At 45.8% G+C, this 13,577-nt stretch overlaps 1 protein-coding gene across 7 annotated transcripts in view; it reads right to left on the reverse strand.

The window, feature by feature from the left end:
- Auts2 (activator of transcription and developmental regulator AUTS2) overlaps positions 1-13,577 on the reverse strand; it is a 1,097,294-nt gene that overhangs the window by 79,995 nt on the left and 1,003,722 nt on the right. For all 7 annotated transcript variants that reach the window (XM_029477062.2, XM_085837231.1, XM_085837234.1 and 4 more), the window contains one exon: positions 8,924-8,975. In XM_029477062.2, the coding sequence (XP_029332922.1) occupies positions 8,924-8,975 (52 nt within the window). The remainder of the gene's footprint in view (positions 1-8,923; positions 8,976-13,577) is intronic.

Genomic DNA, 13,577 nt, shown 5'->3' on the forward strand with positions numbered 1-13,577 from the left:
AATAGTTTTATCTTATCTGAGGGACCCACCGTATTCCGGTGTGTGTGTGAGTGCCTGCATACATGTGAGTGTATGAGTGTGTGTGCACGCGGAGCCTGTGAGTGTGTATTTTTACTGCCAAAATAAAATAAATGGAATCGGCACACACATGATAACGCACTCTTTGCTAACTCATACTAATTGCCGGGCTAATTGATGTTTGTTGAACTTTCTCCGTTTCATTGAGTGATTAGGTACAAAGCTAACAGTTGACATCTGTAGGCGCTTAACTGGCGTCTGTAATTACTGTTAATGTTAAATAATTGTTAGTTAATTGGAGTGGTAACTGACTGAATGGAATCCAGATTGGGAAGCAGAAAAGAAACCTAGTTAAATAAACATACATTTTTTTTTTTTGGGGGGGGGGAGAGAAAACGTTTTGTTTTTTTTTTTTTGGTTTGAGTTTTGTTTTGTTTTGTTTTGTTTTTCCTGCAGGTGTCAGAAACTAGAAATAACCCAGAAGCCTGGGATAGCCCAAGGGCTTCCTGAATGAAGGAAACCAAGCCTGGGGCCGAACAATGTGTTAGAAAGCATCACTTAAAGAGAAGGCAACGGTTTGGGTGGCTAACCCCTCTCGCTGCAGGCCTGCAACACAGACTTGGTGTTTTAGTTGTAATAATTGCTATCATAATGGCCTATGTGAGTGTATTCCTCTCACACCCAGCCACCAGACCAATGTCTAAAGGAAACACTACATACCCACACCCACTGATGGACTGAAAGGGGCTTGTAGAACATTCAAGCTTTTCTCTGAAAACCACTGGGTATATGGGAAACGATTTCAGACAAAGGATACAGAGGTCACCCAATAAAGGAAGTGATGGGCTTTCTAGTGGGCTCAGAAATCAATCAGCGTATCTGTTTAGAAACACCCATGAAAAGAATCTAGTTTGAGGCTGGAGAGATGATGGCTCAGTCAGCAAAGTGTTTACCACAGAAGCAAACACAGCCCAGCGGTCAGATTCCCCGAGTGTGCTGAAGTGATCTACAATCCCAGCACTGGGAGGCAGAGACTGGTGGATCCTTGAGACACCATGCCTCAAAAACTACAATGGAGAGCAACTGAGAAAGATGCTGGACACAAGTGCACATATGCTCTGTATGCACTCATGGACACATGTTACATAGCAAACATTTCCCAAGTGGTCACAGGGACAGTCAGCATGGTGTGGGGGGGGGGGGGGGCGCTGGTCTCTTCCTCCTTCCTTCTGGAAAGTGGCAAGATGGCCAATGCTGAACCCTCAAATACAACTAAGATCATGTCAGATGCTTTCAACATCTTAAAACTCAATTCTTGTGGTGGGACCTAACTCTTGCCTCTATTTCTCCAACATGTGTCCCCACACGTCCCTCAGAAGGCCATCGATAAATGTACTCAGTAAGGAGGCCGGGCTGTAGCTAAAGTGTTTATTGCACAGGTTGGAGAACCTGAGTTTGATCCTCAAACTCACACCCACAAAATCAAAAACTATTCCTGGCAGCCCACATGCACACCTGTAATCCCAGCACTAGGAAAATGAAGACAGGAGAGGGGCCCCAGCCAGCTAGCCTAATCTGAGCTCCAGTGTCAGAGAGGAAGAAAGCTGACCTCACACAATAAGGTTAAAAAAAAAAAAAATGGTCAAGGAAGCCTACTCAGCAGGACATCTGGCTTCCACATGTGTATACACACTTGTGAATCCAGAGAGAAGCACTTTCTCGCCACGTGGAATATTTCTGGTCTCTGCTGGGTAATTTTACACTCACGGGACAAGGCATCTGTTTCCCAGAATTCTCCAGGAATAATTCTATACAACGGCTTCTGTATGTGAGAGTCAGATTTCCACAGGAAGGCCAATTTCCATGACAAAGGGGGCCTGATTGCGTGCGATTTGTGGTCTGGGTGGGGAGAAGAAGGAGCTACTTCTAACTCCTTTGTCTCACATCAAGCACCAATTACCCTTCAACACCATTTAATTCTCCACATGTAAGACATTTCTATCTCTCAAAGCCCCAAGAAAGCCAGCTCTGAAGCAGCACACACACACACACACACACACACACACACATATGCATGCACACACACACAATCCCAGAGGGAGAAAAATAAAAAAATGAACAATATTCTACCTTTTCCTTATCTGGGATTTAAGAGTCGATAAAAACAGAACTAATCTGCAGAGGCTAAAACTGGCTCAGTTTCCTGGGACAAGAATCAGGTCTGGGCTTGACACAACAATCCTCCTTACACAAAATGCAAGACACCACCAGAGGCTGTAAAATGGGCTTCCTTGTGTTCATATAAAGGAATATTAAATCTAAACCACATTTCCCTCCTTAAGCTATACCACAGTCAACTGCATTATTTTTAGGTGTGGAAATGCTTTAGGAGAGGGACTTTTCTCAAGAGACAATATTGCCTTTTTGTATTCAATGTTACCTTCTTTGTATTCAAACCAAGAAATCCTTTCCCTTCAAAGCTAGCAAATACAGTTGACATTGTTGCTATTAAACAAGTTACTAGACATGAAGTTGCTTGCAATACCTTTGTTTTTTGGTTTTTGAGACAGGACCTCTGGCTGGCTTTGATCTCACTATGTAACTCATATTGCAGAAGGTGACCTTGGACTTCTGATCCTCCTGCCTCTACCACCTCTAGAGCCCTGGGATTACAGGTGTGCACCACCACGTCTGGTTTATGCAGCGCCATGAAGAGCAACCAGGACTACCAGTAAGCACTGCTCTGCTCCCATTAAGCCACACCCCCCACACCCCAGCTACATGTTTGGGTAACCAGTTTCTCCTCTCATCAACTCCTCAGATCTCAGGCAGTGATGTTGATAAAAAGCCTATTGCCCAAACACTCAACAAACCTGTATCAGTTACTTTTCTGTTGCTTTGAATTAACACCATGACCAAGGCCATGTAGAAGAGTTTATTTGGGTTTCAGGTTCTAGAAAAATGAGAGTCATCCTGTGTGGAGAGGCATGGCTGTAAGCAGCTGACTTGGTGACCAAAGCAGGAGGTTGAGAGCTCACATCCTTTTTTTTTTTTTTTTTTCCTTTGGGTTTTTTTTTGAGACAGGGTTTCTCTGTGTAGCCCTGGCTGTCCTGGAATTCACTCTGTAGACCAGGCTGGCCTCGAACTCAGAAATCCGCCTGCCTCTGCCTCCCGAGAGATCACATCCTTTGCCATAAGCTTCAGAGAAGACAGCCCTAACCAGAAGTGGCACTAGGTTTTTAATCTCAAAGGCCCCCAGCGATATATTTCCTGTAACAAGGCCACACCCCTTATGCCTCCCTAAAGAGTGTGACCAACTGGTGACCAAGTACTAAAATGGGTGTACTTCTCATTTAAACCACTACAGGACTTAATCCTGTGTCCCACTGGCAATTCTGTTTCCATCTGTCCACGCTCCCACTCCGCCCCAAGTCCAAGTATGTCCCTATAAACTGTAGGGGAAAACTTTGATGAGGTCCACCCAGAGCTCAGGGTGGGCATGCATTTTATTTGATAAACAACGTCCATGAGAACTCTCCATGGTTGGTCTTGGAGATGAAGTGGGAGTCTGTCTCAATAATAGATGACGGTCCTTGTTCCTTCACTTCCCTGAAGACAAGCTGTGTTCACCACAGGATTTGAAGACTTCTATCCTCTCTAGATTATTCCCCATCACCACCCTCGCAGATACCCTTAGAGACCCTCTGCTTCTCTTTAAACTAGCTCAGGGGATATTCCCTAGCAGGATCTAAGTCTACGTTGTGGGACTGTTGTATTATGGCAAACCCAAATGGAAAACAACAAAACAAACCTCCAGGTATATATAACAGGATCATCCCACATCCAGTTTAGAGTAGAGATTACCTTTGGCCTGGTAGTCATGGCAACTTACTGAGCTGAACAAGATACAGTGGTAGCTAAGCCTTATGGTAATTGTAAAAGAGCTGTTAATCCCCTTAGCAGAAAGAGGAGAGGAGGGTCAAAGGACCTCATCCAGGAGTTTAGCCATTACTCCTTCATTCCCTCCCCTCAGCTGCAAGGCATCATGGAAGATTCTAGAGTATATAGTAGACTCCACAATGCAGCTTCCACAAAGTCATCATCCATGATGGGGTGGGACTTTGTGGGGATGTAGCTGCTTTGGGGGTCACATACACTCCTGTAAATAACCCCTCACCTGGGCTTTGTAAGTAAGGCCAGTAAACTAATTAATTCCCCAAGTAGGACTTTGGTGAAATCATCCATTACTCTGGTCAGTGGTTGGTGCCCTATCTAGTGCAGACGGACCTTTAGTCACGCCACCCCAGGAGAAGTTAATGAAGCAGGGACAAAGGCAGAAAGGAGGGTGAGGAAGTCACCAGGTCAAACACACTTCTGGCATCTTTGCCCTACAGCCTGCCTTGGCTGTAGAGGAATCCTGGGAAGGGGACTCTGAGGCTAAAAGGCAGCTGTTCTCCTCTCCTGGCTGAGCCAGGACCAGGCTGGAATGGTTAGTTCTCTTCCCTTGCCTTTACAGTTTCCTTCCTTCCCCTGGTAGCTCTGCTCTATAGCAACATAACGGCTTTAAGGAGATTAGCTGTCTTGACAGGATGCATGTGTGTGTGTGTGCATGCCTACACATCTGAGCGGCCAAACTGCCAAGGAAGATCTACGGGAAGTGAGAAAGGATCATAGGGAATGGAGAGTTGGCTCAATAGTACATACAGCTCTTTAGAGGGCCTGAGTTTGAGTCCCAGAACCTACCTGAGGCAGGTCAAACTCTCCTGGAACTAACTCTACCTTCAGGTGATCTGATGCCCTCTTATGGCCTCTTTGGGCACTGCACCCATGTGCATAAACCATACACAGATAATTAAAAAGTAAATCCCTTAAAAAACAGTAATAAATATTGGCCAGATTGAATCAACTACAAAATTCCCGAGTGTGTGTGCATGTGTGTGTGTATGTGTGTCTGGTGTATGTGTGTGTGTACATATTTGCATGTGTGTGGAAGTTGCTATCAGGGGGTCTTCCTCACTGTCTATCCACTTTATTGCTGTTACTGTGTGGACGTTGTGTGTGCTTCTGAGTGTGTGTGAGTGTGCCATTTCATGGAACTGGTTCTCTACCACATCCTTTACAGGAGATTGAGGCATTGAATTCAGGTAGCTAAACCTGAATGGAAAGTGCTTTTACCCATCTCACAGGCCTTTTATTTTGGTTTTTGAGATAGGGTCTCTCATTTGCCAGAAGCTTGTCAAGTAGGCTAGGCTGGGGTCCCCGAGGAGCTCCCTGTCTCTGCCTCCCCATTGCTGGAATTGCAGGAGTTGGTCACCCCATCTGGCTTTTAACAAAGGTTTTAGGGCTCCAACTTCAGGCTCCTCATTCTTGCAAGGCAAGAACTTTACCTCCTGAGCCACCTCCCCAGCTCTTAGAAGCTCCCTTTTAAGTAAGCATAATGGGCTCTAGAAACCAGGGAATTACAGACCCTATTGTTCCCATAGCTGTTCAGCTCACAACACAGGGGCAATAAGTCAGGCAGTCTCTCTGCTTCTGTCTCAGTGGGAAAACTAATCTTTCCTTTGGCAGATGGTTGAATCACAAAGACAGAAGGATTCATAAAATTCACATGAACATCCTGTAAACATTTAAACACATCGAGATTAGATAAGGCAACCATGACCTTGATTAAAGTTGAGCTTTTTTTTTTTTTTTTTTAAAGTCTACAGTGATAATCCCTCCAATTTGCAGGCTCAAACTCCACGCTTCTCTTGAAACGCTCCCCTCTCATTGGGTATGCTGTGCATATAAGCAAGCACACGCCACCTGATTAACTTGTTGTAAAACTGGAAATAAAAGGCATCAAAAGAAGCAACATTTTGGGACACCTATTCGGGTCTTACTCCACTCAATTGGACTGAGTCTACAACACAGGAACATTTAAATAAAAATCAATTGGAAAGTTCAGAAAACATATTCATCATACCCCTGTCTGTTCCAACCCATGCCTCTTGCCAATTAACTGTTTTATCCCAACTGGAGATGCTGGCCCAGAACAAGGTTTGCTTAGGATTGAAAATTCTGACCTGCAGAGCCTAAATGGCTTGTTCAAGCTCACAAGCAGAGTGATGGACTTGAGCCATGGCCCCTTGCTGTTACAGCCTGGGGCTCTGTCTCCAAGCTGAGCAGGCCAGCATCAAAGCTGCCAAGTCCTGAGCCCATGCCCCAATCAGCTTGTGAGTTTAGCACTGCCGTCCAACAGTGAAATTTTATGGACCAAATCTGCACACCCACCAGACCACCAGGCTTGGAGGCATAACCTTCCCGGCTAAGCCTGCTACTCTTGAGACCAGAAAGATTACCAGGCTCCTGCAAAGGAGAGGGGATGATATGTGGTCTTGAACATCTGGCTCTGAACTGGGCCAAGGTGGGACTACCTAACAGTCTTGTTAAAACTGTTCAGTAAGAGATAGCCTTGAAGAATTTCCCAGCTGTGTCTGCTACCTGATGTAAACCTGTCCTTTCTTGAAAAGCTTTAAACATACATATGCATACATACATGTATGCACAGACATGTATGTATGCATGTTATATATAATAAGCATATTATATATTATAGCTATACACACACATTCTTGCAGAGAACCGACTGACTTTTAGACAAGCAAGTGGACTTTTCAGAGTAACTTAAACCTGATGTAAGAGATGATGACCGCCGAAGGACCTGTCAAACATATATCCAAAAAGCACTGCAGCTCCTATCAAGAGTAACTGACAACAATGTTACCCAGTCACCTCCCCTCCTATTTTGGTAGTTGTTTTTCTGATATTTAGCAGTTTGAATACTAATGACCCTTAACAAAACTATCCCGATGCCGTCTGAGCTCCCGGCGCCCCTCATTCTCTTTCTCCTGGGAGGAGGGGCTGTGCGTACCAGGCAGTCTACTTGAGCAACACCTGTACTTGCACACTAATTCAGGCGCTTGTCATTCATGTTACCAACAGGAATTAGCATAAGGCATTAAGGGGAAACTCCAGGGGAGGAAAGAAAGGCCATTCTGATGGAAATAAGGGGCGAAGGAATAATCCGTCATCAACTAAAATGCTTATCTGTGTACGTTTCCCAAGCAAAGCTTAAGAGAAAAGCCTGTGTTGATTTTTAGTATACACAAAGAAACCTTAATCCTTTCAAGGCAACTGAAATCACCCCTCACTACTCTCAGAAAAGCAGCGAAGAAGAAAGGCACCCGGTCAGGGGCATGGCTGTTCACAGCCAAATAGATGCCACACATCACTCAGTGTAAGTAAACAAAAACAAGAATGTGGGAAGTGTTGGACTGGAGACTCGAAGGGTGGGGGTGGGATGGGGGGGGGGGGGGAGAAGAGGCAGGAAGGAGAGAGAGAAGGAACTCTTCAGCTGTTCTGTTCTGCTCCTCAGTCGCAATTAATGCCAACCTAGAGCCAGCTTAGACAGGGCCATAGCAACTTAACACAAGAAAGATGCAATACCAGGCAGTGGGCGATGTGTGTGTCGGGTTGAGGGGGTCAGAGAGTCATGGAAACTGCTTTGGGTAGGGACCTGCCATGACTCAGTTTCCTTTCCTGTTACCTTTCTTTTTTATCAAGGAGACACCTCCAAGGCCCACCGAATTCTCTCCTCTCAATAAGAGGAGCAGAAAACATTCATACATATCTACCCCTGAGGGAGATGTGTGTCAAGCACCCACATTGGCTTTTATTGTTTTGTTTTTTAGCATTATGGATTACAAATTTATACAGACTTCTCAGGCCACTAAGAAATATGATGAAATATAAAGATCATATTCAATATGACATTAATTCTGGGAGTCCTAGCAAACTTACAAGCATACAGACCTTGGGGATATCTTTAAATATAAGGCACTATTTAAAATCAAGGTAGGCTCAAGTTCAAAATAATTGAAAGGTATAAAATAACTGCGCATGGAAATGTCTCATTAACTAGAAAGCAGAAAGAAAACTGATAGAAAATGTTAACAATGAAATAAACTGCTGCACTACACTCCCATTTCACGCCGTGGGGACCTAACTCTGGGTCCAATGCTGGCCCAGTGCTCCTCCTGCACATCCTTCAAGGGGCAGAGGTTACCGCAGGCTAGCAAATCTTTATTTAGCAATCATCCTGCAAACCCCTAAGTGGGGCTCCATAGGGGGAAGGGAGAGGTGGGTTGGTATGATCTGTATCTTTCAGATGGCACACCTTTTGAAGTCAGTGCACAGAAACTCCTCTAAATTGCATTAGATCCAAGGACACTTCTGCAAAGGAAGATTCCTGAGAAACCAACCGACAGTGATTTAGGGCGAGCCTTCCCTGAGTGTGCCTCGGCACCATTAGCCTCTCTCACTCTATGGATTGAGGTTTGGAAGGAATCAATGGAGAAGTGGGTACTTAAATTCTGCCCTCTTGCTCATTTATTAACTTTACAGAGAGCCCAGAGCAGAAGAAGGCTTGGTTTATGGCTATAACGCCGTGAATATTAAATACCCCATTGGTTATTACCGTCTGAGGCGCGCGCGCGCGCACACACACACACACACACACACACACACACACTATTTATAGTGCTCTGACTGCCGGGAAGTTGATAACTAACAATCAAGACACTGTAAAACCATTCTTCTCTGTTGCAGCATCCCACGCAAAATTAACACCACCGGTCAATTCAAACGAGGAATCAGGAAATTCTTTCAAAAATGAACATTTTCCTCCTGCACCTCAAAAACCATCAGACCCCACAGTGGAGCAAAAACACAAAAAATGCTAAGACAAAAAGAACACATGGATTTTTTTTTTTCCCTCTCCTCTTTCTTCTTGGACAATGACAATGAGATGCATTTATTTATTCTTTTATAAAAGCCATCCTTTAGCGTAATAAATGGGTCTTACCTTTGTTTACAAGAACAGTGTTGAAGAGTTTTTCAGAGCTAGCATCTGAAGCCTGCAAAACAAAAAGGGGAGGGTAAGCGTTAGGACTGTCAGTGAAGGCATCAACCACAGCCTGGTCGGCTGCTATCATTTTAAATCAATCGACTATATTTTAGGAAGAATGTAAGAGTCAGTGATTTCCCCAAATCCTCCATCAGGTGGTGCTGGTTGACTGTTGCAGAAAGGCCTGCACTGCAGCTATTTGCTGGGGGAAGGAAGAAAAAAAAAATCTGATTTTCAAAATGTGTCCTTATTAGACATAATATCTGTGCAAAACATATTTCTACAAAATGGTTCACAAGGCAATTTAGCTCATTCACAAAACAATTTTCTAATTCTGTAGACGGATCGTTATTTATAATTTTTAATTTATTTATTTTTTAATTTTTGACACCGGATTTTGTTTTCCAATTTTCTTCTACAAATCAGAAATGTGTAATTTTTTTTTTTTTGACATTAAGCTTTTCCTCACCAAAGTGTCAGCCAGGATATCCAGAAACGAATTTGATTTTAAAGATGTATTTGATGATCCTGAGGTTCAGTGTTTGTCACGGTAACCAGGGCCAAACTCAGTGTTTTGGATGAGAGCTGACCCTATGTAAAACCTGGTTACTTTGCCACCTCTCATGCTTTTCAGGTACCGTGTCAGCTAGTTATTATACTGGTGTATACTGGAAGGCAATACGCCTCTTTAAACAGAAAGACTATAAAGTCAGCTTAAATTAGATACTAATGTTCTAGGGAGGGAATGGTGAGCCAGTTTGATGAAAGAGACGGTAATATTGCAGATTTACTGCCTCTTTGTAGGACTCGGAAAACAGGTAAAAATTAAGAAACCTCACTCTTCATATTTGAAGATACCTCTTCGACCTGTCAATAGTCAAACCACACTCATGCTATGTTTGACCCGTGACCCCTCTGAGAAAACTCTGACCTTTCATGTTTTATACCAAGATGCATACATTTGACAAAGCAAGGCACAGAATGTTCACTATATATGGGATAAAGAAATGTGGGGGGTAGGGCTAAGGGAACTTGGGGTGGCTTTGGGGGACAAAGAAGATATTCTGTGTAGTCTTCCAAGGCCACATTGATGGAGATGAAACATTTCTGCATATAACTGAGGGAAACGTCCCAGTTCACAAGGCCAGGGCTATAAAAACACCTAGCCTATTTTTATTATGGCTGGCTCTCATTTATTTTATTATAATCTTCCTTCTATACGGTGGTTCAGAGGATTAATAGGCTCAAGGACAAAAAATATACAAAATAAGTATTCAATTGCATTCACTTGTGAAAAATCCTACAGAGATAACCCCTCTGCTTTTGCAGTTAGAATAAAATACACACAGAGCTTTTCCTAACATCATAAGTAATGCTAAACAAAATTATATTATTATAGTAGCATTTCATAAAAATGAGCCACAAAGAAGGTCCCGTGGAGGGTGTTCAGCATTAACCAGTTCAAGAATATTAAGCTACAAAGCCTCACTGATCTGCACTGCATACACAGAGACTCGTGAATCTGAAAAAGCACACAGTGGCACCGAAGGTGTTACTATTCCCAAATCATAATGAGATTTCTAGATTTCTATGTCTTTCTAAGTCTTCCAGTCTAAAACTTGGCAATTCAAAGAGTTTTCATCGCTCTTAAAATGATGTGAAATACTCTTAGAATGGTCACTAGCAAGCCTCGGCTTCAAAACCAAAATGGAGTTAATATTTTTTGAAAGAAAGAAGAAGAAGAAGAAGAAGAAAAAAAAAAAAAACTACACACATGCACACGAGAACAGTACTCTGTCTCTTCTGTTATTTTACAGAACTAAAATAACTGTTAAAAATGTTGAGATTTTTCTATTACAGTGAGTCTAATGGGCCTAAAGAAACCGGTTTAAAAGAAAAAAATTAACTGCTCTCCCAAAACTGCAAGAAGAGAGAGGGAGAAGCAACTTGTTAAGGCTGCATTTTGCGTGGCTCTAGGTATGGGAGCCAGAACTGGATTAGGCAGTAGGCGGCAGCCCCTGTGATTCTGTCACCTTTGTGAGCACCACTAGGCTCTGAGTATGCTCTCAAGTAGATAATGAAGTGACCCTGAGGACCTGATGATTCTGTGACCAATGGTTGTCAAGGAAATATGTCTGACGGAGATTCAAGACGCTTGGAGCAATGCCTTCTTAATGGAAGCTTTTTGAGCCCTTCAATTTACTGACATCAGTCACAAAGTGTTGAATTGTCTCCCGTGCCTTGGTTACAGTAAGGGGGTGTCTCAAAAAGGCCTCCTTTGGAAAGGCAAAAAACCACCAAAAGTACATGTGTCTCGGTGCCTTGGTTTAAAAAAAAAAATAAAAATAAAAAAGGTCCCTGGTTCTTCCATCTGGCCTCCTGGACCATCTTCATCCAAATTCTTCAAGTAAGTCTCCCAGGCAAAGTCTTGATAGGTGCTGAGTCCATGTAGCTGCTTCAACGGTCCTCAAGTAACTTTCCTTCACTCAACAAGACTGAAAAATCATCCATACAGGGTGGGCGTGATGGCTCAGCAGGTAAATAGGTTTGTTGCCAAGTGCGACAACCTCAGTTCGATCCTCCATACTCACTTAAAGGAGATCACTGATTCCTGCAAGTTTTCCTCTCATCTCCTCATATACCTTCCACATACATACGTATTTTTTTTAATCGTTTGTACATATCACTGGGCGCCTTAATCGTGGGGACATTTTCATTTCATTGCTTTTAGAATAAAAAAAAAGTGCATTTCTCTCTATAACTTGGTTCATTTCCCTAATTCTTTTTCTTTTTAAATTAGCAACAAGGACTGCAGGTGCGGTGGATCTAGTGGCAGACGCATGGATGCCTTCCCGCTTCTCTCCGGCAACCAGTACCTTTAGCCGCACAGAATTTAATATCAGTTGCCATTTCATTTCCTCACCTCGATTGGCTTTGATGAGTTTTATACACTTAGAGGCACAACCTAAAATTCCCAGACAAACAAGCTCTTTGGGGCATTTTACGGCAGGGTGGGTACTATTTGCCTTTTATGTCAATACTTTTTATGGTCTAGAAGCTGTAGCTGGCGTAGAAGGAAAAGTCGGTTCAAGCAGATTGGTTAATGAAGAAAACAAATAAAAATAAAGAAATAAAAAATTCCCGCGCGCACGGGTGGGTCCCAGACGGTTGGAGCTGTACCCGGAACCCCTTAAAACTCAATTCGCTGAGGTAGCTCTCCAAAACGGCACCCGCAGGAAGAAGGTGCAAAGACAATTCTCTTAGAAACTTAGGCGCGGGTGAGTTCCTGCACCAGCTAGCTCTCCTTTGCTTCCCCGGGCTCCGCGTGCGCACAAGCGGGAGGGCGGGGACCCGGAGCTCAGTCCAAGGACAGTGACCCGTCAGCAGGCAGCCGCTCCAGGGAGCCCTTCCTAGCCCGAGCGGGCGCGGGCATTCCCAGCCTAGGAGTCCAGTGGATCTCCCTTGGGAGCTATGGGTCCACTCCCGGAGGTGGGATCGCCTCTGTTGGCTAGGGCCTCCCCCGGCAGGCACTCACGGCCGGGCCGAGCCCAGCCAGCTCAGGGAGCTAGGAAAGTACAAAGGGGAGCGGGGGAGGGGTGGGGGAGGAAGGCCAGGCCCGCCAGACGCCAGCAGCCCGCCTCCGTTACCACCCTGGCCCGGCTGTGGCCGCAACAAAAGACCCCTCGACCCCTGCCTCCTCCCCCAAAACCGCGGACGGCGGGCGAGCCAGCCACCCCACCCCATCCCCGCAACGGTGGTGGTGGTGGTGGTGGGGGGTCAACATTACCTGGTCGCCAGGGGTTCGGCGGTCTTGTCAACCCCAAGTTCATGGTTTGAGTCCTCCGTCAGGTTCTCTCCGGGTGGATCGCCACACACCACTGGGAGAGAGCAACCAAACCCCAGGGCAGAGAAAACGCCCAACTCCAGCCGGCCCGGCTAGGTCCACAAGTCTGTGTGTTTTGCTAATTCCTCTCCAAAGTCTCAAAGCTGAGGCACGCGAACCAAATCCGAACCGGATCCGCAACGGCAACAGAGCCAGCAGCAACAGCAGCACCCGGCTCCTCCACGGCAGCCGGGAGTCAACGCCGCGCGCGCACATCCAACGCAGCCAAGTCCCGGGCGGGTGGCGGGGAGATGGGGAGGGGGCCCGGCCCGCGCGCTCTCCTGGTTGCTCCTGCGGGGCGCGCGGGGAACCGGCTGGCTTAAACCAGAGGCTCAACTTGGTGCGCCCTGGGGACCTGGCAGGGCTGAAGAGCAGCGGCCCGGGAGCCGCTGCCGCGGCGCGCGGAGCTAAGAACGAGGCGGCTGCGGCGGCGACAGGACAAAGGAGACCATGTGCGGAGGGAGGGAGGAGGGAGAGGGAGGAGGAGGAGGAGGAGGGCGTACGGCGGCAGAGGCGAAAGCAGCTCCCCGGCGGCCGCCTCGGGCTCCCCAACAGCGGGTGCCGCCGGTACGGCACCGCCGCGGGCTGATCTGATGGGTCCTGGGCCCGCTGCGGCGTGGCACCAACACGCTCCGGGAGTCGCAATCTGCCGCGGGTGTTGCCCGCCTGCGGTGTGGAAAGCTGTGGTTGAAGCTGCTACGGGGCGCGCAGGACTAGCTCCGCTCCGGC

This window comes from Mus caroli, unplaced genomic scaffold, assembly GCF_978045245.1.
Source record: "Mus caroli unplaced genomic scaffold, Mus_caroli_1 scaffold_4, whole genome shotgun sequence".
NCBI classification, from domain to species: domain Eukaryota; kingdom Metazoa; phylum Chordata; class Mammalia; order Rodentia; family Muridae; genus Mus; species Mus caroli.